This window comes from Salvelinus fontinalis, chromosome 7, assembly GCF_029448725.1.
Source record: "Salvelinus fontinalis isolate EN_2023a chromosome 7, ASM2944872v1, whole genome shotgun sequence".
Taxonomy (NCBI): Eukaryota; Metazoa; Chordata; class Actinopteri; order Salmoniformes; family Salmonidae; genus Salvelinus; species Salvelinus fontinalis.
This window is the reverse complement of record NC_074671.1, coordinates 68,212,421-68,239,100: the sequence shown is the minus strand read 5'-3', so window position 1 is coordinate 68,239,100 and position 26,680 is coordinate 68,212,421. Positions and strand designations below refer to the sequence as shown.

The following is a 26,680-nucleotide window of genomic DNA, read 5'->3' as shown; positions in this document are numbered from 1 at the left end:
TAGGGTTATGCAGCTAGTTCATATAGGGTTATGCAGCTAGTTCATATAGGGTTATGCAGCTAGTTCATATAGGGTTATGCAGCTAGTTCATATAGGGTTATGCAGCTAGTTCATATAGGGTTATGCAGCTAGTTCATATAGGGTTATGCAGCTAGTTCATATAGGGTTATGCAGCTAGTTCATATAGGGTTATGCAGCTAGTTCATATAGGGTTATGCAGCTAGTTCATATAGGGTTATGCAGCTAGTTCATATAGGGTTATGCAGCTAGTTCATATAGGGTTATGCAGCTAGTTCATATAGGGTTATGCAGCTAGTTCATATAGGGTTATGCAGCTAGTTCATATAGGGTTATGCAGCTAGTTCATATAGGGTTATGCAGCTAGTTCATATAGGGTTATGCAGCTAGTTCATATAGGGTTATGCAGCTAGTTCATATAGGGTTATGCAGCTAGTTCATATAGGGTTATGCAGCTAGTTCATATAGGGTTATGCAGCTAGTTCATATAGGGTTATGCAGCTAGTTCTGTGTTATCACTGATTGCATGGTGTTGATAGTGGAGGTGTCTGATGGCACCATGTGAAGGAGCTGGTTTGACTAGGCAGCTAAATCACATGGCTGGATGAATAGTCAACAGTATGGTGTTTCACATGAGTCATATCAGAGTGACTATTTAAATAGTAGTCAACAGTATGGTGTTTCACATGAGTCATATCAGAGTGGCTATTTAAACAGTAGTCAACAGTATGGTGTTTCACATGAGTCATATCAGTGGCTATTTAAACAGTCAACAGTATGGTGTTTCACATGAGTCATATCAGAGTGGCTATTTAAACAGTAGTCAACATTATGGTGTTTCACATGAGTCATATCAGAGTGGCTATTTAAACAGTAGTCAACAGTATGGTGTTTCACATGAGTCATATCAGTGGCTATTTAAACAGTCAACAGTATGGTGTTTCACATGAGTCATATCAGAGTGGCTATTTAAACAGTAGTCAACATTATGGTGTTTCACATGAGTCATATCAGAGTGGCTATTTAAACAGTCAACAGTATGGTGTTTCACATGAGTCATATCAGAGTGGCTATTTAAACAGTAGTCAACATTATGGTGTTTCACATGAGTCATATCAGAGTGGCTATTTAAACAGTCAACAGTATGGTGTTTCACATGAGTCATATCAGAGTGACTATTTAAACAGAATAATATTTTATCAGTGATTATTTAAACAGAATAATATTTTATATTATCAGTGACTATTTAAACAGAATAATATTTTATTGACTGTCCGTAATAGATCCTGTGTTAGTGAGAAGCCTTGGGTAAACGTTAGTCTGTGTGTATTTTATTGACTGTCCGTAATAGATCCTTGTTAGTGAGAAGCCTTGGGTAAACGTTAGTCTGTGTGTATTTTATAGACTGTCCGTAATAGATCCTGTGTTAGTGAGAAGCCATGGGTAAACGTTAGTCTGTGTGTATTTTATAGACTGTCCGTAATAGATCCTGTGTTAGTGAGAAGCCATGGGTAAACGTTAGTCTGTGTGTATTTTATAGACTGTCCGTAATAGATCCTGTGTTAGTGAGAAGCCATGGGTAAACGTTAGTCTGTGTGTATTTTATAGACTGTCCGTAATAGATCCTGTGTTAGTGAGAAGCCATGGGTAAACGTTAGTCTGTGTGTATTTTATAGACTGTCCGTAATAGATCCTGTGTTAGTGAGAAGCCTTGGGTAAACGTTAGTCTGTGTGTCTTTGCTCAGACTAAGAAATTTCTTTTTCTTCTCAGGTGTGTAGAGAGCAAAAGGAGGCTGAAAAACGTAAGTGGAAATGTAGTTTAGTTGTTAGAAAGGGGAGTGGGGGGGGCCCCAACTAGAAAGGGGAGTGGGGGGGGCCCCAACTAGAAAGGGGAGTGGGGGGGGGCCCCAACTAGAAAGGGGAGTGGGGGGGGGGCCCAACTAGAAAGGGGAGTGGGGGGGGGCCCAACTAGAAAGGGGAGTGGGGGGGGGGCCCAACTAGAAAGGGGAGTGGGGGGGGGCCCAACTAGAAAGGGGAGTGGGGGGGGGCCCAACTAGAAAGGGGAGTGGGGGGGGGCCCAACTAGAAAGGGGAGTGGGGGGGGGCCCAACTAGAAAGGGGAGTGGGGGGGGGCCCAACTAGAAAGGGGAGTGGGGGGGGGCCCAACTAGAAAGGGGAGTGGGGGGGGGCCCAACTAGAAAGGGGAGTGGGGGGGGGCCCAACTAGAAAGGGGAGTGGGGGGGGGCCCAACTAGAAAGGGGAGTGGGGGGGCCCAACTAGAAAGGGGAGTGGGGGGGCCCAACTAGAAAGGGGAGTGGGGGGGCCCAACTAGAAAGGGGAGTGGGGGGGGGGCCCCAACTAGAAAGGGGAGTGGGGGGGGGCCCAACTAGAAAGGGGAGTGGGGGGGGGGCCCAACTAGAAAGGGGAGTGGGGGGGGGCCCAACTAGAAAGGGGAGTGGGGGGGGGGCCCAACTAGAAAGGGGAGTGGGGGGGGGCCCAACTAGAAAGGGGAGTGGGGGGGGCCCCAACTAGAAAGGGGAGTGGGGGGGGCCCAACTAGAAAGGGGAGTGGGGGGGGCCCCAACTAGAAAGGGGAGTGGGGGGGGGGCCCAACTAGAAAGGGGAGTGGGGGGGGGGCCCAACTAGAAAGGGGAGTGGGGGGGGGGGGCCCAACTAGAAAGGGGAGTGGGGGGGGGGGCCCCAACTAGAAAGGGGAGTGGGGGGGGGGGCCCCAACTAGAAAGGTTTTGAGCTATAACTTGGAGCTGTCATAATTCCCATTGCAAATACTCTTACTGTGTAACAGCCCTGCCGCGACTGTCCTCTAGTCTACGTCGCGACGGGGGGCAGCCCTGCTGCGACTGTCCTCTATATAATAATGAAGGATAAAGTTCCCGCCCAATGCAGTGATCTCTCCTCCAGGTTCTAATCACCATCTACTGGCTGGGTCGGAAGGCTCAGGTGGACCCCTTCTACTCTGGCCCTCAACTCAACCTCAAAGCATTCGAGGGACTACTGGGCATCGCTCTGTCCAAGGTAACATGCTCCCTCAGCTTAACCTCGAGGTCTTCTAGGGACCACTAGGCTTAGCTCTGTCCAAGGTAACATGCTCCCTCAGCTCAACCCTCAGCTCAACATCGAGGCCTTCTATGGACCACTAGGCTTAGCTCTGTCCAAGGTAACACGTTCCCTCACCTTAACCCTCACCTTAACCTCGAGGTCTTCTAGGGACCACTAGGCTTAGCTCTGTCCAAGGTAACATGCTCCCTCAGCTTAACCTCGAGGTCTTCTAGGGACCACTAGGCTTAGCTCTGTCCATGGTAACATGCTCCCTCAGCTCAACCCTCAGCTCAACATCGAGGCCTTCTATGAACCACTAGGCTTAGCTCTGTCCAAAGTAACACGCTCCCTCAGCTCAACCCTCAGCTCAACATCGAGGCCTTCTATGGACCACTAGGCTTAGCTCTGTCCAAGGTAACACGCTCCCTCAGCTCAACCCTCAGCTCAACATCGAGGCCTTCTATGGACCACTAGGCTTAGCTCTGTCCAAGGTAACACGCTCCCTCAGCTCAACCCTCAGCTCAACATCGAGGCCTTCTAGGGACCACTAGGCTTAGCTCTGTCCAAGGTAACACCTTAACCCTCAGCTCAACATCGAGGCCTTCTATGGACCACTAGGCTTAGCTCTGTCCAAGGTAACACGCTCCCTCAGGTTAACCTCGAGGTCTTCTAGGGACCACTAGGCTTAGCTCTGTCTACGGTACTGCTACCTCTGTCTGGCCCCCAGACCTGGGGCTAATACATGTACTTTGCTTGATGTACTTTGTCCTGTACAATGGAACCAATGGATATTTATAAACGTGCAAACTCAAACCTAAATAAAATGCATCTCAAATCCAAGTATTCTATCTCCCCTGTGTGTCCCAGGCTCTAGAAGAAACACCCAGAGGCAGTGTGAAGGACTATGACTACAGTGACGTGAGCTACCCGGAGAGGGACGATGAGCTGCTACCTCTAACCCAGTCCCAGCCACCCGGCTACAGCAGACAGGACTCCGTAGAGAGCTTTAACTCGGTCCTGAGCTTTGACTCGGCGGAGTCACGTACCCGCAGCTGTATCTCTGACTCCATCCTGAGGGCCGGCAGCGAGGGTAACGACTGGGAATATTCTGTTATAGCCAACCGCGTTGGCTAGTTTCTAGTCAGAATTAAGGTAGACACAGGATATGTAGAGTTTCCCCCGGCGGATACGTAAATACGTTACTAACAGTATCCGAAGTTAATGGTCACGATATTAGTTTTCATTATCAGGAATGTCTCTCTTCCTAGAGAAGTACGTGCTTACGGCCATGGCCTTTCCCTGCTCCCGTCCTGCCAGCTCTCTCCTCAGTGAGACATTCCATCTGGTTCCACACGGGTCTGATAATGGACATGTCTCATGCCTGGAGCGGGCCAGAGGTGGGGCGCAGGACGCTAGAGGCGGGGCGCAGGACGCTGGAGGCTAGTCTCAGTATGCGTCCCAAATGGCACCCTATTCCCTACGTAGTGCCCTACTTTAGACCAGAGCCCTGTTCCCTACGTAGTGCCCTACTTTAGACCAGAGCCCTGTTCCCTACGTAGTGCCCTACTTTAGACCAGAGCCCTGTTCCCTACGTAGTGCCCTACTTTAGACCAGAGCCCTATTCCCTACGTAGTGCCCTACTATAGACCAGAGCCCTATTCCCTATGTAGTGCCCTACTATAGACCAGAGCCCTATTCCCTACGTAGTGCCCTACTATAGACCAGAGCCCTATTCCCTACGTAGTGCCCTACTATAGACCAGAGCCCTATTCCCTACGTAGTGCCCTACTATAGACCAGAGCCCTATTCCCTACGTAGTGCCCTACTTTAGACTTGAGCCCTATTCCCTACGTAGTGCCCTACTTTAGACCTGAGCCCTAGTCCTTATGTAGTGCACTACGTAGGGAATAGGGCTCCATTTGGGACTCTATTAGGCATGCTCCCTAATTCCGCTCCACCGTTGACTGTCTAGGTTCATTATCTTCTCTCTGTTGACTTCTCCTGTACCTGTCTGTTTTTGGACTCCTCTACTGGTCTGTGAGCTGCTATCCCTCCCCTCCCCAGACTCCAGCAGTGACGTGGAGGCAGAGAGCTGTTTTAGGATGAGGGCAGCGGCGGAGGGCAGAGACTCGGGACAGAGGAACTGGGGCAACGTACCTGCACCCCTCCAGAGGAAGAAACGGGAGGACAACCGAATTAAGGGCTCCATGCCCAGCCCCCTCACCAGGTACTGTGATGTCATACCTACCGAATTACTGTTTTTAAAGAAATAATTGTTAATCTTTGTTTAGTGGTTGCTTTACTTGAGTACCACGTTTAGTTTACTGCTAGTTGAATTTGCGTAGTGTGGCGGTTTCTATTCAGCTCCGTTGTGTAGGTTTGAGTGCTGATGTAATACACATTGTGTAGGTGTTACCGTGCTGATGTAATACACGTTGTGTAGGTGTCACCGTGCTGATGTAATACACGTTGTGTAGGTGTCACCGTGCTGATGTAATACACATTGTGTAGGTGTCACCGTGCTGATGTAATACACATCGTTGTGTAGGTGTCACCGTGCTGATGTAATACACATCGTTGTGTAGGTGTCACCGTGCTGATGTAATACACATCGTTGTGTAGGTGTCACCGTGCTGATGTAATACACATCGTTGTGTAGGTGTCGCCGTGCTGATGTAATACACATCGTTGTGTCACCGTGCTGATGTAATACACATCGTTGTGTCACCGTGCTGATGTAATACACATCGTTGTGTAGGCGTGCTGATGTAATACACATCGTTGTGTAGGTGTCACCGTGCTGATGTAATACACATCGTTGTGTCACCGTGCTGATGTAATACACATCGTTGTGTAGGTGTGCTGATGTAATACACATCGTTGTGTAGGTGTCACCGTGCTGATGTAATACACATCGTTGTGTCGCCGTGCTGATGTAATACACATCGTTGTGTAGGTGTGCTGATGTAATACACATCGTTGTGTAGGTGTGCTGATGTAATACACATCGTTGTGTAGGCGTGCTGATGTAATACACATCGTTGTGTAGGTGTGCTGATGTAATACACATCGTTGTGTAGGTGTGCTGATGTAATACACATCGTTGTGTCACCGTGCTGATGTAATACACATTGTTGTGTCACCGTGCTGATGTAATACACATTGTTGTGTCACCGTGCTGATGTAATACACATCGTTGTGTCACCGTGCTGATGTAATACACATCGTTGTGTCACCGTGCTGATGTAATACACATCGTTGTGTCACCGTGCTGATGTAATACACATCGTTGTGTAGGTGTGCTGATGTAATACACATCGTTGTGTAGGTGTGCTGATGTAATACACATCGTTGTGTAGGTGTGCTGATGTAATACACATCGTTGTGTAGGTGTGCTGATGTAATACACATCGTTGTGTAGGTGTGCTGATGTAATACACATCGTTGTGTAGGTGTCACCGTGCTGATGTAATACACATCGTTGTGTAGGTGTGCTGATGTAATACACATCGTTGTGTAGGCGTGCTGATGTAATACACATCGTTGTGTAGGCGTGCTGATGTAATACACATCGTTGTGTAGGCGTGCTGATGTAATACACATCGTTGTGTAGGTGTGCTGATGTAATACACATCGTTGTGTAGGTGTCACCGTGCTGATGTAATACACATTGTTGTGTCACCGTGCTGATGTAATACACATTGTTGTGTCACCGTGCTGATGTAATACACATCGTTGTGTAGGTGTGCTGATGTAATACACATTGTTGTGTAGGTGTGCTGATGTAATACACATCGTTGTGTAGGTGTGCTGATGTAATACACATCGTTGTGTAGGTGTGCTGATGTAATACACATCGTTGTGTAGGCGTGCTGATGTAATACACATCGTTGTGTCGCCGTGCTGATGTAATACACGTCGTTGTGTAGGCGTGCTGATGTAATACACGTCGTTGTGTCACCGTGCTGATGTAATACACATCGTTGTGTCACCGTGCTGATGTAATACACATCGTTGTGTCACCGTGCTGATGTAATACACATCGTTGTGTCACCGTGCTGATGTAATACACATCGTTGTGTCACCGTGCTGATGTAATACACGTCGTTGTGTAGGTGTCACCGTGCTGATGTAATACACATCGTTGTGTAGGTGTCACCGTGCTGATGTAATACACGTCGTTGTGTCGCCGTGCTGATGTAATACACGTCGTTGTGTAGGCGTGCTGATGTAATACACGTCGTTGTGTAGGTGTGCTGATGTAATACACGTCGTTGTGTAGGCGTGCTGATGTAATACACGTCGTTGTGTAGGTGTCACCGTGCTGATGTAATACACATCGTTGTGTAGGTGTGCTGATGTAATACACGTCGTTGTGTAGGTGTGCTGATGTAATACACATCGTTGTGTAGGTGTGCTGATGTAATACACGTCGTTGTGTAGGCGTGCTGATGTAATACACGTCGTTGTGTAGGTGTCACCGTGCTGATGTAATACACATCGTTGTGTAGGTGTGCTGATGTAATACACGTCGTTGTGTAGGTGTGCTGATGTAATACACATGATGTTTTCTACATTCCATACAGTTGGAATTGACTGTTTAAAATAAACACAAAAAAACACATTGTCACATAGGAACCGACCCTCATGTTGTTGACTTAACTCTGATTGCTGATTTGGTCTCTGATCAGTGTGGCCCCTCCTCCTCCTCTGAGCCCGCCCCTCCCCCAACTGCCTGATGTGAAGGCCTTCCTCCAGTGGGCTTACCACAGCGACTCGGACGCCGACCGGCCCCAGCCGGACGTTGTCGCAGACGACCTGGCCAGCCGACGGTTCCGCTCCCTTTCACCAGCCACGCCCACAAATTTTGCGGTACCCATGAGCCCGCAGGGCACGTTGAGGCTGTGGACAGGAAGCCCTCGCCTGTTTAGGATTGACACCCACCCCAGACACACTGCAGTGTTCTCTCCCAGGTCAGACAGAGAGAGAGGCGTTCGTGTTTAATAGCTTAATGACAATCACAACCCTGATATAAAGCTAACAGCTACTGAAACTACTAGCGTGAGGCCGGTCCTGTCGTCAAGCTAACAGCTACTGAAACTACTAGCGTGAGGCTGGTCCTGTCGTCAAGCTAACAGCTACTGAAACTACTAGCGTGAGAGCGGTCCTGTCGTCAAGCTAACAGCTACTGAAACTACTAGCGTGAGGCTGGTCCTGTCGTCAAGCTAACAGCTACTGAAACTACTAGCGTGAGGCCGGTCCTGTCGTCAAGCTAACAGCTACTGAAACTACTAGCGTGAGAGCGGTCCTGTCGTCAAGCTAACAGCTACTGAAACTACTAGCGTGAGAGCGGTCCTGTCGTCAAGCTAACAGCTACTGAAACTACTAGCGTGAGAGCGGTCCTGTCGTCAAGCTAACAGCTACTGAAACTACTAGCGTGAGGCTGGTCCTGTCGTCAAGCTAACAGCTACTGAAACTACTAGCGTGAGGCCGGTCCTGTCGTCACGCTAACAGCTACTGAAACTACTAGCGTGAGGCCGGTCCTGTCGTCAAGCTAACAGCTACTGAAACTACTAGCGCGAGGCCGGTCCTGTCGTCAAGCTAACAGCTACTGAAACTACTAGCGCGAGGCCGGTCCTGTCGTCAAGCTAACAGCTACTGAAACTACTAGCGTGAGGCCGGTCCTGTCGTCAAGCTAACAGCTACTGAAACTACTAGCGTGAGGCCGGTCCTGTCGTCAAGCTAACAGCTACTGAAACTACTAGCGCGAGGCCGGTCCTGTCGTTAAGCTAACAGCTACTGAAACTACTAGCGGGAGGCCGGTCCTGTCGTTAAGCTAACAGCTACTGAAACTACTAGCGTGAGGCCGGTCCTGTCGTCAAGCTAACAGCTACTGAAACTACTAGCGCGAGGCCGGTCCTGTCGTCAAGCTAACAGCTACTAGCGTGAGGCTGATCGTTTGTCTGGATTACTGACATTTCTTTTTCTTCAAATGCCGCATGTGGTTTGTGTTGACTCGGAGTGTCTTTCTACCCTCTAGGCTCCAACAAACAAGTTTGGTGAAATAAGATGAAGTAGTTTGCCTGTTGCCATGACATTCCTGGAACAGAGCTGTTTTCCACTAACCCTGGTTGTGCTCAACATGGAGATGTAGTGTTGAACTGTGAAAGGTGTGGCTGCTCCTAACTCTACCCAAAGCCCCGGGTGCTTGTGATCGTGTTTAGTTGGCGTTTTTGTCCACTTCAGAGTGACGTTGACGACTACTATACCGCAGACGGCTCTGGGTTAGCAGCAGTTCCACAGCAGTGTGTGACCAGTGCTCCTAACTCTTTACTCAACGCATCGCTGTAAGGGTCTCACTATGTTTGTGTTAGGAATGTCCGCTGTTAACACGGACGGCTGTCCCGGTCTGTCCTCTGGTTAAACAGCAGCAGTACTTCAACGTCTCCGTTCCCTCCCAACCCGTTCCACGACCCTCCGTCTTCAATCACCCTCCTCTCCGAGGTGGAGCGCTCCCTCGACGAGGAACTCCTCCTGATGGCGCTGTGTGAGGAAGACTCTGAGGAAGGGCGAGAGAATCCTGACCCTGTCAAAGATGATCTGTACGCTCGGCGGGTGGAACTGGCCCTCCACCAGACGACCTCCAACCCTGGCTACAACCGCTTCCTGCCCCGCTATTGGACTCCCGAGGAGGAGGTTCACGTCAGGACCATCAGGCTGGGCTCTCAGAGGAGACCCTGGTACCACAAGATGTACAGATTCAGGTCTGGATCTGTCCTGTTACTGTAGGATGAGGCTGGGTTTGAATAATCCTAACTCTATCCTTAACCCTGGTACAGGAACTAGGTCATGACTGGATTTGAATAATCCCAACTCTATCCCTAACCCTGGTACAGGAACTGGGTCATGACTGGATTTGAATAATCCTAACTCTATCCCTAACCCTGGTACAGGAACTGGGTCATGACTGGATTTGAATAATCCTAACTCTATCCCTAACCCTGGTACAGGAACTGGGTCATGACTGGATTTGAATAATCCTAACTCTATCCCTAACCCTGGTACAGGAACTGGGTCATGACTGGATTTGAATAATCCTAACTCTATCCCTAACCCTGGTACAGGAACTGGGTCATGACTGGGTTTGAATAATCTTGACTCTATCCCTAACCTAACCCTGGTACAGGAACTGGGTTTGAATAATCCTAACTCTATCCTTAACCCTGGTACAGGAACTGGGTTTGAATAATCCTAACTCTATCCTTAACCCTGGTACAGGTAGATGTGGGTCTTGGGCCATGGCTGGGTTTGACTTAAGCTGGGTTTGGATAATGCTTGACGTTGACGTTTGGTGTTCAACTCTTGCGTGAGAGAACCAGAATACCTCCATGCTAAACATTAAAAGCCTCAACGTCCCCTAACTTTTACATCAACGCTTTGCTCTGCTTTTCACCATCTTAGTTCATTCTCTCTACATTTAGGGATTTCCATTTTTGTTTGGGCGCAACTTCCTGTTTCCTTTCTGTTGATCTTGCCCTGTTCATCTCCTCTCTTCCTCAGTTTCATCCATTCTCTCTCCTTCCCCTCTTCTCTCCTGTTTGTAGCCGAAAGACATCCGGTTCCTCAGGATGATTCAGGCTGTGACATCACTCCCTGGCTCGTTGTTCCTGTCTCGTCTGCACCCCCTCCCTCCAGCCACCCCCCCCCCCACCCCGACTGTACCTTCACCCTGTACCTCAGTCCAGTGCTTTGTGCAACCGAAAAATGAACTATTTCCAAAGGAGTAGATTTAAAATAGGCTTGTGTGGTATCCAGATTGTCATGTCTTCATACCGACCTTGTTCCATCCTGAGATATTCAGTAATACCGGCACTGAACACAAGGGGCTGCTATTTTCAAACTCCACCGAACCTCTGTAATCCGAATGGTTAGCAATGCTAACGACTACATGTAAAATCCCATAGAGAATGCTAACTCAATTCTAACGAACGCATTGCGAACATTTTTATAGTCTCAGACTTCCGCTATTTGCTGGACAGACATCCCAACTATTGTAGTTATACAAGTACAAAATGTTACACGCAGAAAGCAAATATTAGACCGCAAGGATCTTGATCCAGGAGGGGATTATCTGTTATGGCGCAAAGCATGATTTTGGAAGAAGCTAACCATTTAGCTACTAAATTAGTTAACCACTTAGCTAGGTAGCTAACTAGCTACTAAATTAGCTAACCACTTAGCTAGGTAGCTAACTTGCTACTAAATTAGCTAAACACTTAGCTAGGTAGCTAACTAGCTACTAAATTAGCTAACCACTTAGCTAGGTAGATAACTAGATACTAAATTAGCTAACCAGAGCATTTAGACTTAACTTAAATTTATTTTTTTTACTTTAAAAAAAGAATAATTGGTGCAAAAATAAAACTAGTTGTTACAGCTTTCTCTTGTGTACTTTCTACACTTTATTTAGCACTTTTTTAACTTTTTTTTTTTTTTTTTACAGTAGTTACACAGCAAGAATAAAGTAATTAGATATGTTGATATACAGTACCAGTCAAGTTTGGACACCTACTCATTCAAGGGTTTTTCTTAAATTTTTACTATTTTCTATATTGTAGAATAATAGTGAAGACAAACTATGAAAACCCGGAATTATGTAGTAAGCAAAGTGTTAAACAAATCAAAATATATTTGAGATTCTTCAAAGTAGCCACCCTTTGCCTTGATAACAGCTTTGCACACTCTTGGCATTCTCTCAACCAGCTTCATGAGCTAGTCACCTGGAATGCATTTCAATTAACACCTGTGCCTAAAGTTAATTAGTGGAATTTCTTTCCTTAATGCATTTGAGCCAATCCGTTGTGTTGTTGTAGGGGTGGTATACAGAAGATGCCAAATAAGGCTAAAAGACCAAGTCCATATTATGACAAGAACAGCTCAAATAAGCAAAGAGAAACGACAGTCCATCATTACTTTAAGATATGAAGGTCTATCAGTCCAGAAAATTGCAAGAACTTTGAACGTTTCTTAAAGTACTTTGAAGAATAGAAAATAGATTTGTTTTATCACTTAATTTTTTTGGAAACTACTTGATTCCATATGTATGTTTTGATGTCTTCACTATTATTCTTAATGTAGAAAATAGTAAAAATAAAGAAACTCAAGTAGGTCAAATAGTCCTTGGTCTGCAGGTGGTAGCCTAGTGGTAAGTGTCGAGGTGGCAGGTAGCCTAGTGGTTAGAACGTCGGACTAGTAACCGAAAGGTTGCAAGATTGAACCCCCGAGCTGACAAGGTAAAAATCTGTTCTGCCCCTGAACAAGGCAGTTAACCCACTGTTCCCGGGTAGGCCATCATTGAAAATAAGAATTTGTTCTTCACTGACTTGCGTAGTTAAATAAAGGTGAAAAAGAAAAGGTGTTTATTTTTTACTTCTAGATATTACTGAAACACAAATACAATGTTTAAGTACTAACTGTCATAAAGCCCTCGATCTTAGACCCACACATCGTACAGTTAACTTTAACAGTTATAAGTTAAATCTCTCTGGCGAAGATTTAGTTGTGAATTCCATCCTGTAATCAGATCACCTGGTGCGGTCTGCACAACAGCCTCAACATCACATGACTGGGGACTACCTCAACATCACATGACTGGGGACTACCTCAACATCACATGACTGGGGACTACCTCAACATCACATGACTGGGGACTACCTCAACATCACATGACTGGGGACTACCGGTAAAAGCTTCATAATGGGGGAAAAATTGTGACCGGTAAAACGAACGCCATCTTTATCTCCTAACATATTGTACAAGTTGACTGCAGGTATTTACTTAATACATTTGAATATTAGACTTTAACTTCAAATGAATAGTTTATTAGCGGTATTTAAGAAATCATTCCCGTGGCTTTTTCCAAATAGCCCCAGTATACCACCCCAAAGCCTACATTTAAACAACGTCATAGTGACCATTATAGCTTTTTAACAACCTGCCACAAGGTTATGACCTTTGTCATATAGGCAGGGACAGAGCCTTCTGTTAAAATCTACTGCAAAGGGCAGTACTGGAGTCCTTTTGTGTTTTTGTGTAAGCTACATGCTTGCCCATAATCATCATCCAAGGAATATTGGCCTGTAGCTGTGCTTCCGAGGAATATTGGCCTGTAGCTGTGCTTCCGAGGAATATTGCCCTGTAGCTGGGCTTCCGAGGAATATTGCCCTGTAGCTGGGCTTCCGAGGAATATTGCCCTGTAGCTGGGCTTCCGAGGAATATTGCCCTGTAGCTGGGCTTCCGAGGAATATTGCCCTGTAGCTGGGCTTCCGAGGAATATTGCCCTGTAGCTGGGCTTCCGAGGAATATTGCCCTGTAGCTGGGCTTCCGAGGAATATTGCCCTGTAGCTGGGCTTCCGAGGAATATTGCCCTGTAGCTGGGCTTCCGAGGAATATTGCCCTGTAGCTGGGCTTCCGAGGAATATTGCCCTGTAGCTGGGCTTCCGAGGAATATTGCCCTGTAGCTGGGCTTCCAAAATGATGAGGCTGTAAACATTTTATATGAACCTTTATTGAGAAGTATTTTTAATGCCAAAGGTTTATTGTAGACATTGGAGTGATGACAATCTGTCTCTCTCTCTGTCTCCCACACACACGGCATCCTATTCGTATATAGACTACTGGTCAAAAGAAGTGCCCAAGAAAATGAAATGGGGGGGGGGGGGGGGGGGGGGTTTAGATTTCAGAGTTGAACTGTGATGTACCAAACTAATAATAAATAATTAGTCAAAAATTGGTCAATAAAACAAGTTGGTATTTTTTAAAGTATTTGGCGTTAGTGTGATGAATGTTCAGCTTCGGTCACGGCCCGGTGTGAATAGGGATGGTTTGGACGTTGTCCTTGCTGATCTGTGTCGGTCGCGTCCCGGTGTGAATAGGGATGGTTTGGACGTCGTCCTTGCTGATCAGCGTCGGTCGCGGCCCGGTGTGAATAGGGATGGTTTGGACGTCGTCCTTGTTGCCACGAGTTTTCACTAGTGTTGTACGCTATACTGAAACTTCAGTATATATTTTTAATACTAGAACATAAACGGGTTCATTACTAGAATTTGTTACTTTCAGTATTTCTATCAAATGTGTCTGAAGTCTAATGATTGAGAGGATCTGTCTATCAGCGCAGCCGATGTCTCCTTATAGCGTGAGGTCCCGGCACTGCCCACTTCCTCATTGTTAGCTCGAGTCTGTCCTGAGGAACCACTGGGAGTCTGTCCTGAGGAACCACTGGGAGTCTGTCCTGAGGAACCACTGGGAGTCTGTCCTGAGGAACCACTGGGAGTCTGTCCTGAGGAACCACTGGGAGTCTGTCCTGAGGAACCACTGGGAGTCTGTCCTGAGGAACCACTGGGAGTCTGTCCTGAGGAACCACTGGGAGTCTGTCCTGAGGAACCACTGGGAGTCTGTCCTGAGGAACCACTGGGAGTCTGTCCTGAGGAACCACTGGGAGTCTGTCCTGAGGAACCACTGGGAGTCTGTCCTGAGGAACCACTGGGAGTCTGTCCTGAGGAACCACTGGGAGTCTGTCCTGAGGAACCACTGGGAGTCTGTCCTGAGGAACCACTGGGAGTCTGTCCTGAGGAACCACTGGGAGTCTGTCCTGAGGAACCACTGGGAGTCTGTCCTGAGGAACCACTGGGAGTCTGTCCTGAGGAACCACTGGGAGTCTGTCCTGAGGAACCACTTTTCCTGTACAGAAGTTAACACACGTGAATAATGCGACACGGCCGTCTAGAGACGTTGAAACTGTTTCATGTTCTCAAAACAATGTCTAGACCACTATCCAATGCAGTAAGGTATCGATAGCTTTTGTAGGCTAACTTTCCTTGCTAGCTTACAGCTGAAACCAACATCAATTCACTACCGTACCTTGTCTGTCTTATAATATGCAAACCATGATTCAAATTATTGCTGATTTTTAACAAAGCTGATTGTCACTAAACGTTTCATTGACTTGGTCTCTCACGTCTCTGTCAAGATAATCTTTAATGAAGGCTGACTGAATGAGGTCATAGGTCTTAGAGAGCACTTACATAAAATATATTGCTGCTTATATGCAAATGTTGATCAGTAGAATAAAATAAGTCCTAAAATGGAAGGGAAACGTGTTGTTTTTTCCATCTGTAGTCGCGTGAAATCAGCCTGAACAAGCTCAGTAACTCCATACACACACACTCCTGTTGAATTTCTATTCCCCGGTATTGTGACTAGAACTAGGTGACCTCTTGATTTACCCAGTTTATCAATGGAGATTAACTTTTAAAATAAATTACCTGATGTATTTATATACCAAAGTGAAATTGCTTGATTTAATGATTAATGCATACATTACAAAGTTTAATTTTAATGATATTGAACTCAAGAGCTGTCTGGATCAAGTGACTTCCTGTGACTTGGGCAGATTTTGTCATGGTATCTACTATCGGGATACTGAACCTGGTATTGTGCGAACACTAGTGTTCACTGCTACGGTCTTCTACAGTGGGGTTCTAGAGAGCGGGTATATTACCTGGTTGTGTGTGTGGCTCAGTTGGTAGACCATGGCACTTGGCAATACCAGGGCTGTGGGTGCAATTACCGCTGGTGTCACCAGCACTTCAATACCAGGGCTGTGGGTTCAATTACCGCTGGTGTCACCAGCACTTCAATACCAGGGCTGTGGGTGCAATTACCGCTGGTGTCACCAGCACTTCAATACCAGGGCTGTGGGTTCAATTACCGCTGGTGTCACCAGTACTGGGGAGAAGGAAAAAAAAAAAATGTAAGCATCAATTATTATAGATTTTTCTACTGTGTTATTGACTATGTTTTGTTTATGCCATGTGTAATTCTGTGTCGAACTGCTTTGCTTTATCTTGGTCAGGTTGCAGTTGTAAATGAGAACTTGTTCTCAACTAGCCTACCTGGTTAAAAAAACAGTATTTGAATAAATGGATCTGCTAAATGGCATGTATCTGAGTGTGCAGTGGTCTGGTCTTTCTCTGGTCCTGTAGAAACTCGGAGGTAAACCCAGGATGGATATGGTGAGTTAACGACGCCACCTGCTGGGCTTTAGCGCCCCCTGCTGGCTCGCTTGGCTTTAGCGCCCCCTGCTGGCTCGCTTAGCTTTAGCGCCCCCTGCTGGGCTCGCTTGGCTTTAGCGCCCCCTGCTGGCTCGCTTGGCTTTAGCGCCCCCCTGCTGGGCTCGCTTGGCTTTAGAGCCCCCTGCTGGCTCGCTTGGCTTTAGAGCCCCCTGCTGGGCTCGCTTGGCTTTAGCGCCCCCCTGCTGGGCTCGCTTGGCTTTAGCGGCCCCTGCTGGCTCGCTTGGCTTTAGCGGCCCCTGCTGGCTCGCTTGGCTTTAGCGCCCCCTGCTGGCTCCTTGGCTTTGGGGCCAAACCTGCTGGCTTTAATAGAAAATGACTAAAATGAACATATGCCAGTAAGATACTACTTGAGTAAAAGTATTTGGTTTTAAATATACATTGGTATCAAAAGTAAGTGTACATTTTTCCAAATTCCTTACATTAAGCAAACCAGAAGGCATTATTATTTATTTACGGGTAGCCAGTGGCGCAGTCCAACACATTTACAAATGAAGCGTTTGTGTTTAGTGAGTCCTCCAGATCAGAGGCAGTAGGGATGACCAGGGATGTTCTCTGTTTAGTGATTCCTCCAGATCAGAGGCAGTAGGGATGACCAGGGATGTTCTCTTTTGGGCTCCCGAGTGCCGCAGCGGTTTTAAGGCACTGCATCTCAGTGCTTGAGGCGTCACTACAGACACACTGGTTCGAATCCAGGCTGCATCACAACCGGCTGTGATTGGGAGTCCCATAGGGCGGCGCGTATTTGGCCCAGCGTCATCCGGTGAAGGCCGTCATTGTAAATAACTATTTGTTCTTAAGGGACTTGCCTAGTGAAATTAAAATAAAACGTGTTTGAGTTGGACCATTGTCTTATCCTGATAAGCATTCAGAATGTAACGTGTACTTTTTAATGTCGGGGGAAAATGTATAGAATAAGTACATTCTTTTAAAGAATGTTGTAAAAAATACCAACAGTAAAGTATAGATACTACTGAAGTAGTACTTTAGTATTTTTACTTAAGTACTTGGTTTAGCGCCGTCTGCTGGCTGGCTTGGTTTAGCGCTGCCTGGCTTGGTTGAGCGCCGTCTGCTGGCTGGCTTGGTTGAGCGCCGTCTGCTGGCTGGCTTGGTTGAGCGCCGTCTGCTGGCTGGCTTGGTTGAGCGCCGTCTGCTGCCTGGCTTGGTTGAGCGCCGTCTGCTGCCTGGCTTGGTTTAGCGCCGTCTGCTGCCTGGCTTGGTTGAGCGCCGTCTGCTGGCTGGCTTGGTTGAGCGCCGTCTGCTGCCTGGCTTGGTTGAGCGCCGTCTGCTGCCTGGCTTGGTTGAGCGCCGTCTGCTGCCTGGCTTGGTTGAGCGCCGTCTGCTGCCTGGCTTGGTTGAGCGCCGTCTGCTGCCTGGCTTGGTTGAGCGCCGTCTGCTGCCTGGCTTGGTTGAGCGCCGTCTGCTGCCTGGCTTGGTTGAGCGCTGCCTGGCTTGGTTTAGCGCTGCCTGGCTTGGTTTAGCGCCGTCTGCTGCCTGGCTTGGTTGAGCGCCGTCTGCTGCCTGGCTTGGTTGAGCGCCGTCTGCTGCCTGGCTTGGTTGAGCGCCGTCTGCTGCCTGGCTTGGTTGAGCGCCGTCTGCTGCCTGGCTTGGTTGAGCGCCGTCTGCTGCCTGGCTTGGTTGAGCGCCGTCTGCTGCCTGGCTTGGTTTAGCGCTGCCTGGCTTGGTTTAGCGCTGCCTGGCTTGGTTTAGCGCCGTCTACTGCCTAGCTTCGTTTAGCGCCGTCTGCTGACTGGCTTGGTTTAGCGCCGTCTGCTGCCTGGCTTGGTTTAGCGCCGTCTGCTGCCTGGCTTGGTTTAGCGCCGTCTGCTGCCTGGCTTGGTTTAGCGCCGTCTGCTGCCTGGCTTGGTTTAGCGCCGTCTGCTGCCTGGCTTGGTTTAGCGCCGTCTGCTGCCTGGCTTGGTTTAGCGCCGTCTGCTGCCTGGCTTGGTTTAGCGCCGTCTGGCTTGGTTAAGCGCCGTCTGGCTTGGTTAAGCGCCGTCTGGCTTGGTTTAGCGCCGTCTGCTGCTGCATGTGGTGGAATGTTGGACAACGTAATATACTATGAAATCCTGATCATCAATCTGCAGTGTTCTCGCTCTCTTCTGGTCTTTCTCCGCTCACGCTCGTCGTTCACGTCTCTTGTTTCTCTTGCTCTCTCTCTTAACTACAACAGGAGCAAGTCGTTGAATGACATCAGGTGGTTCCCGTCGGCCACGCAAGTGGTGCGCCAGGTTTCTGAGGGTGGCATGGAGCTAAGCCCCAGCGCCGTGAGCCAGGACCAGCTGCAGATGGTCAGAGTCCGGGTCCACGAGAGTGAGGCCAAGTGGCACAACGTGAGTACACACACACACACACACGGGAGTCCATAACCTGTACCATCCTGCCCAGTATAACTACTCACCTGTCTCATTTCTCATCACCATCTGACTGACATTCTATAATCGGTGATCTCTTTGTGCCCCAACCTATGACCCTGTCAAATCACCATCTTAACTTCTTGTGGGACGGTAGCGTCCCACCATGCCAACATCCGGTGAGATTGCGAAATTCAAACTACAGAATTATAAATATTTAACTTTTCATAAAATCACAAGTGTAATACATCAAAATAAAGCTTAACTTCTTGTTAATCCAGCCGCTGTGTCAGATTTTCAAAAAGGCTTTACGGTGAAAGCACACCATGCGATTATTTGAGGACAGCGCCCCGCATACAAAAACATATTTCAACCAGGCAGGTGCGCCATGAAAGTCAGAAATAGCGATATAATAAATGCCTTACCTTTGATCATCTTCTGTTGGCACTGCAAAAGGTCCCAGATGAATCACAAATGGTCCTTTTGTTCGATAATGTCCTTTATATCCATAAACTCAGTTTAGCTGGCGCGCTTCAGTCAATAATCCACTCGGTTTCCCTCCATCAAAATGCATACAAAATGAATCCCAAACGTTACTAACAAACTTTTCCAAACAAGTCCAACAACGTTTATAATCAAACCTTAGGTACCCTAATATGTAAATAAATGATAAAATTTAAGACGGAGAATCGTTGTCTTTACCTGAGGAAAAATACCCAAGAACGCGCTCTCTTCCACGCGCTCGGAAACTCTACCAAAATGGGAGCCACCTAGAAAAACTACAATTTTGGGCTCATTTTTCCAAAAACCAGCATGAAACACGACTGTCGACATCTAGTGGAAGCCCTAGGAACTGACATCTGAGGAATTTGCATTATAATAAAAGTTGAAAACAGTGGTAGGCTGAATTTCTTTTTGGGGGGGGGGGTTTGGCCTCGGTTTTGCCTGCCATATCAGTTCTGTTATACTCAGACATAATTTTAACAGTTTTAGGAGCTTTAGAGTTTTCTGTATGCATATCCTAGCTTCTGGCAGTTTACTTTGGGCACGTTTTTCATCCGGACGTGAAAATACTACCCCCTACCCAAGAGAGGTTAAGTGCTGTTTAAAACCACACTCCCTGGCGCTCTTCACTGGGCTAATTGTTGCTGCTACAAATGAATTCAACAGCAGTTCTTGTCTCTGTCGTGATTCATTGTTTTAAGTGTCCCCCCCCCCCCATTGATGCCTCCTGTCAGGACCTGACCAAGTGGAAGCTCCGGCGTCACAGGTCTAACTGTGACCTGCGGAGGAAGATGCAGGAGAGAGACAACATCGTCCTGATGACCAACGCAGGGGTCGTTACAGGCGGGACATGCAGGAGCCTACAAGAGGACAGGTAGGGGACGGACACAGAGACAGACTTTATAGTAGTACCTGTGTGTGTGTGGACCCCTTGGGTGGATGCCTGCCTGGCCGTTGATATGTAGCATGATCATTACCACTCCTCCTTTCATCTGGTACCACAGGGAAGAGGAAGAGGAGTCCCTATGCAGCAGTAGCCACAACAAGGTCTCTCCCTCCACCTTGGCCAAGGAGGGTTCCCTGGAGCTCCGACCCCACACCAGAGCCCCGCTGGCCCTCAGCTCATCCGTGGAGTCTCCCTACAGCCCCGGAGCCTCGGAACCCTTCACCACCCCCAGCCTGACCCTCCAGGCCCAGGGACCCTCAGCCGGAGCCGTGCCCCAATCAGAGCCCCTCGTCCTAGGGGAGAGGCGTCACACACCGGTGGAGCCAGACGGAGCTGGAGGTTTAGCCACTTTCCCCAACTCTGCCTCTCCGTTCTCCTCCCAGACCCATGCCCAGACCATCTCTAGCCCAGCTCTCGTGATCTCCACTGGACGAGACCAGAACATCTCCTTGCTCTCAAACGGGATCCCCACGACCCTCACTGGATCTGGCTCATGTCTTACTACCAGTTCTTCTCTAACTACCTCTGACCTGGTGAACGGTACCGGCTCAAACCTAACCAGCGTTACCAGCTCCCACAGCCCCTCTGCCTCCATGGACATCCCAGACCAAGCCCTCCTCTCTACTGTAGAGTCCCTGACCTCGGTGGTAGCCCCAGCCCCGGGTCATGTCTCAGCTCCCCAGCAGCAGGCGCTCCCCCTCTACAGGTACAGCTCCAGGGCTCCAGGAGGAAGAGGGGTTTCTGCTTCTCTCCCCAGGGGATACCGCCGGTCTGAGGGCTCTTCTTCCTGCCTCTCTGCCGGCTTCACCCCCCGGCCGTTTGGAGCCAAGTCCTGCAGAGTGTCCTCGCTACCCAGGCTCTACAACGTGAGGAATGCCCCTGTCTCCCCCTGTCTCTCTGTCTGTACTGTGTTCACCCCTCTGTGTGACTAATGCCCCCTTCATTTGTACAGTGTGTTTCAGTATTCAGTTCTTCTGTAGGATGTGCAACAGTTGTACACTACATCTCTTGTGATTGGATGCTCACATGTTCACTGCCTTCAAGGTGTGCTTGGTACTTGTAGTCCTCCTTGGTAGTATGTGGAGGGAGAACTGTGTGTGTGTGCTTGGAACTTGTAGTCCTTGGTAATATATTGAGGGAGAATTGTGTGTGCTTGGTACTTGTAGTTCTCCTTGGTAGTATGTGGAGGGAGAACTGTGTGTGTGTGGTCTTGGTATTTGTAGTCCTCCTTGGTAGTATATGGAGGGAGAATTGTGTGTGTGCTTGGTACTTGTAGTTCTCCTTGGTAGTATATGGAGGGAGAATTGTGTGTGCTTGGTACTTGTAGTTCTCCTTGGTAGTATATGGAGGGAGAATTGTGTGTGTGCTTGGTACTTGTAGTTCTCCTTGGTAGTATATGGAGGGAGAATTGTGTGTGCTTGGTACTTGTAGTTCTCCTTGGTAGTATATGGAGGGAGAATTGTGTGTGTGCTTGGTACTTGTAGTTCTCCTTGGTAGTATGTGGAGGGAGAATTGTGTGTGTGTGCTTGGTACTTGTAGTTCTCCCTGGTAGTATGTGGAGGGAGAATTGTGTGTGTGCTTGGTACTTGTAGTTCTCCCTGGTAGTATATGGAGGGAGAATTGTGTGTGCTTGGTACTTGTAGTTCTCCTTGGTAGTATGTGGAGGGAGAATTGTGTGTGCTTGGTACTTGTAGTTCTCCTTGGTAGTATGTGGAGGGAGAATTGTGTGTGTGTGCTTGGTACTTGTAGTTCTCCCTGGTAGTATATGGAGGGAGAACTGTGTGTGCTTGGTACTTGTAGTCCTCCTTGGTAGTATATGGAGGGAGAATTGTGTGTGCTTGGTACTTGTAGTCCTCCTTGGTAGTATGTGGAGGGAGAACTGTGTGTGTGGTCTTGGTACTTGTAGTCCTCCCTGGTAGTATATGGAGGGAGAATTGTGTGTGTGGTCTTGGTACTTGTAGTCCTCCTTGGTAGTATGTGGAGGGAGAACTGTGTGTGTGGTCTTGGTACTTGTAGTCCTCCTTGGTAGTATGTGGAGGGAGAACTGTGTGTGTGTGGTCTTGGTACTTGTAGTCCTCCTTGGTAGTATATGGAGGGAGAATTGTGTGTGCTTGGTACTTGTAGTTCTCCTTGGTAGTATATGGAGGGAGAATTGTGTGTGTGTGGTCTTGGTACTTGTAGTCCTCCTTGGTAGTATATGGAGGGAGAATTGTGTGTGTGTGTGCTTGGTACTTGTAGTCCTCCTTGGTAGTATATGGAGGGAGAATTGTGTGTGGTCTTGGTACTTGTAGTCCTCCTTGGTAGTATATGGAGGGAGAATTGTGTGTGTGTGTGTGCTTGGTACTTGTAGTTCTCCTTGGTAGTATATGGAGGGAGAATTGTGTGTGTGTGTGCTTGGTACTTGTAGTTCTCCTTGGTAGTATATGGAGGGAGAATTGTGTGTGCTTGGTACTTGTAGTCCTCCTTGGTAGTATATGGAGGGAGAATTGTGTGTGCTTGGTACTTGTAGTCCTCCTTGGTAGTATATGGAGGGAGAATTGTGTGTGCTTGGTACTTGTAGTTCTCCCTGGTAGTATGTGGAGGGAGAATTTTTTGTGTGTGTGTGTGCTTGGTACTTGTAGTTCTCCTTGGTAGTATGTGGAGGGAGAGTTGTGTGTGTGCTTGGTACTTGTAGTTCTCCCTGGTAGTATATGGAGGGAGAATTGTGTGTGCTTGGTACTTGTAGTTCTCCCTGGTAGTATGTGGAGGGACAATTGTGTGTGCTTGGTACTTGTAGTCCTCCTTGGTAGTATATGGAGGGAGAATTGTGTGTGCTTGGTACTTGTAGTTCTCCTTGGTAGTATGTGGAGGGAGAATTGTGTGTGTGCTTGGTACTTGTAGTTCTCCCTGGTAGTATGTGGAGGGAGAATTGTGTGTGTGTCTTGGTACTTGTAGTTCTCCTTGGTAGTATATGGAGGGAGAATTGTGTGGTCTTGTTACCTTGTGCTTCCTGCTGCTCTTCCATCTCCTATGAATAATGCAGTAGTATAACAGGATACTGCTGGCTGGCTCCCTGTGCCCAGCCTGAGGCCCAATGGCACCCTATTCCCTATATAGGGCGGCAGGTAGCCTAGTGGTTAGAGCGTTGGGCCAGCACCCTATTCCCTATATAGGGCGGCAGGTAGCCTAGTGGTTAGAGCGTTGGGCCAGCACCCTATTCCCTATATAGGGCGGCAGGTAGCCTAGTGGTGAGAGTTGGACCAGCACCCTATTCCCTATATAGGGCGGCAGGTAGCCTAGTGGTGAGAGTTGGACCAGCACCCTATTCCCTATATAGGGCGGCAGGTAGCCTAGTGGTTAGAGCGTTGGGCCAGCACCCTATTCCCTATATAGGGCGGCAGGTAGCCTAGTGGTGAGAGTTGGACCAGCACCCTATTCCCTATATAGGGCGGCAGGTAGCCTAGTGGTGAGAGTTGGACCAGCACCCTATTCCCTATATAGGGCGGCAGGTAGCCTAGTGGTTAGAGCGTTGGGCCAGCACCCTATTCCCTATATAGGGCGGCAGGTAGCCTAGTGGTTAGAGCGTTGGGCCAGTACCCTATTCCCTATATAGGGCGGCAGGTAGCCTAGTGGTTAGAGCGTTGGGCCAGCACCCTATTCCCTATATAGGGCGGCAGGTAGCCTAGTGGTGAGAGTTGGACCAGCACCCTATTCCCTATATAGGGCGGCAGGTAGCCTAGTGGTGAGAGTTGGACCAGCACCCTATTCCCTATATAGGGCGGCAGGTAGCCTAGTGGTTAGAGCGTTGGGCCAGCACCCTATTCCCTATATAGGGCGGCAGGTAGCCTAGTGGTGAGAGTTGGACCAGCACCCTATTCCCTATATAGGGCGGCAGGTAGCCTAGTGGTGAGAGTTGGACCAGCACCCTATTCCCTATATAGGGCGGCAGGTAGCCTAGTGGTTAGAGCGTTGGGCCAGTAACCGAAAGGTCACTGTTTCCCAATACCCGAGCAGACAAGGTGAAAAATGTCTGTGCCCTTCAGAAAAGTACTTAATCCTAATTTGCTCCAGGGGGCGCCGTACGGCTGACTGACCCTGTAAAACAACACCTATCATACTACTATGACTGACCCTGTAAAACAACACCTATCATACTACTATGACTGACCCTGTACAACAACACCTATCATACTACTATGACTGACCCTGTAAAACAACACCTATCATACTACTATGACTGACCCTGTAAAACAACACCTATCATACTACTATGACTGACCCTGTAGAACAACACCTATCATACTACTATGACTGACCCTGTAAAACAACACCTATCATACTACTATGACTGACCCTGTAAAACAACACCTATCATACTACTATGACTGACCCTGTAAAACAACACCTATCATACTACTATGACTGACCCTGTACAACAACACCTATCATACTATGACTGACCCTGTAAAACAACACCTATCATACTACTATGACTGACCCTGTAAAACAACACCTATCATACTACTATGACTGACCCTGTAAAACAACACCTATCATACTACTATGACTGACCCTGTAAAACAACACCTATCATACTACTATGACTGACCCTGTACAACAACACCTATCGTACTACTATGACTGACCCTGTAAAACCCTGCCCTGTCTTCTATTACCTGGTTATTCTAGAAGACAATCTCTTTGTGATGTCATATATGTTGGTTATTCTGGAAGACACAGTCTCTTTGTGATGTCATTAATGTTGGTTATTCTAGAAGACAGTCTCTTTGTGATGTCATTACTGTTCTACCTACAGTTGGAGAACTCTCTACTGAATGGAAACGGTTCCCTGCTCCCCAGCAAGACTGTTCCCTCACGCCCCCAGAAAATGGTCACTATCTCCGAGGTCGCTGTCAGGGCTCAGCCCTGGGCCACAGCCAATCAGAGCAGTGTGAACCAGGAAGTAAATGAGGAGGGTGGGAGTCAGACCCAGCCCTCCATCCTGAAGGCCAGAGGTGGTCCCGGACCTACCACCCACCCCAAACCCAGCCGGAAGGGACCCTTATCCCCTTCTCTCCTGCCCAGCCTCCCTGTCTCAGTCAGACAGAATGGCTCTGCACAGGTGAGCCCCACAGTCTTTACCTTGAGAAACACATCAGCCGTAACTGGGCTGTCATAATTGCATAGCAGTGTGAACAGACAACAACACAGAGTTACACGTGGAATAAACAAACATACAGTCAGTAACACAATAGAAAAGTCTGTATACAGTGTGTGCAAATGAAGTAAGATTAGGGAGGTAAGGCAATAAATAGGCCCCGTAGTGGTGAAATAAATACAATTTAGCAATTAAACACTGGAGTGATAGATGTGCAGAAGATAAACGTGCAAGTAGAGATACTGGGGTGCAAAGGAGCAAAAAAAATATTAACAGTATGGGGATGAGGTAGTTGGATGGGCAGTTTACAGATGGGCTATGTACAGGTTCAGTGATCTGTGAGCTGCTCTGACAGCTGGTGCTTAAAGCTAGTGAGGGAGATATGAGTCTCCAGCTTCAGATTTTTGCAGTTCGTTCCAGTCATTGGCAGCAGAGAACTGGAAGGAAAGGTCGGCAAATTGAGGAATTGGCTTTGGGGATGACCAGCTGGAGCGCGTGCTACGGGTGGGTGTTGCTATGGTGACCAGTGAGATATACCTGCTGGAGCGCGTGCTACGGGTGGGTGTTGCTATGGTGACCAGTGAAATATACCTGCTGGAGTGCGTGCTACGGGTGGGTGTTGCTATGGTCACCAGTGAGCTGAGATAAGGCGGTGATTTACCTAGCAGAGACTTATAGATGACCTGGAGCCAGTGGGTTTGGTGACGAATATGAAGTGAGGGCCAGCCAACGAGAGCATACAGGTCGCAGTGGTGGGTAGTATATGGGGCTTTGGTGACAAAATGGATGGCACTGTGATGGACTGCATCCAATTTGCTGAGTAGTGTGGTGGAGACTATTTTTTTTTAAATGACATCACCGAAGTCAAGGATCAGTAGGATGGTCAGTTTTACGAGGGTATGTTTAGCAGCATGAGTGAAGGAGGCTTTGTTGTGAAATAGGAAGCCGATTCTAGATTTAATTTAGGATTGGAGATGCTTAATGTGGGTCTGGAAGGAGAGTTTACAGTCTAACCAGACACCTCGGTATTTGTAGTTGTCCACATATTCTAAGTCAGAACCGTCCAGAGTAGTGGTGCTGGACGGGCGGGCAGGTGCAGTCTGTTGTAGCCCTCTCGGACGGTTGTCGGCAGGCCAGTCGTGATGGATTGGCAGGGCTCCGTGTAGGCAGTAAAAGGGTCCAGGCCAATTGGCAGAAAAGGTATTGGAGCCCAAGAAATTGGCTGATGGACCTCTTCAGCTAGCCGGGGAGATGGGCCAAGTACGAGGCTAACTGGTGCTTGCTTCCGGACAGAGACGTTAGCCAGGAGTAGCCATTCGGATAGCAGTTAGCTAGCTGCGATGATCTAGGTGAAAAGGTTCAGAGCTTGTGGTAGGAATCTGGAGAAGTGGAGATGAGGAAGCAGTCCCCGATATGCTCTGGGTTGAATCGCGCTGCGCAGACTGGCAGGACTTGACCGGGCTAAAGATTAGCTGATGACCGCTAGCAGTGGCTAACTGACTACTAGCTAGTTAGCTGGCTAGCTTCTGTTGTG

The 26,680-nt window shown here is 48.1% G+C and overlaps 1 protein-coding gene across 4 annotated transcripts in view; it reads left to right on the top strand.

Annotated features, from left to right (window-relative positions):
* Window positions 1-26,680, top strand: part of LOC129860031 (LIM domain only protein 7-like) — a 54,563-nt gene that overhangs the window by 7,237 nt on the left and 20,646 nt on the right. For all 4 annotated transcript variants that reach the window (XM_055930356.1, XM_055930359.1, XM_055930358.1 and 1 more), the window contains exons 6-13: window positions 1,790-1,820; window positions 2,938-3,051; window positions 3,943-4,165; window positions 5,140-5,302; window positions 18,379-18,538; window positions 19,798-19,937; window positions 20,068-20,875; window positions 24,805-25,110. In XM_055930356.1, coding sequence (XP_055786331.1) covers window positions 1,790-1,820; window positions 2,938-3,051; window positions 3,943-4,165; window positions 5,140-5,302; window positions 18,379-18,538; window positions 19,798-19,937; window positions 20,068-20,875; window positions 24,805-25,110 — 1,945 coding nt within the window. The remainder of the gene's footprint in view (window positions 1-1,789; window positions 1,821-2,937; window positions 3,052-3,942; window positions 4,166-5,139; window positions 5,303-18,378; window positions 18,539-19,797; window positions 19,938-20,067; window positions 20,876-24,804; window positions 25,111-26,680) is intronic.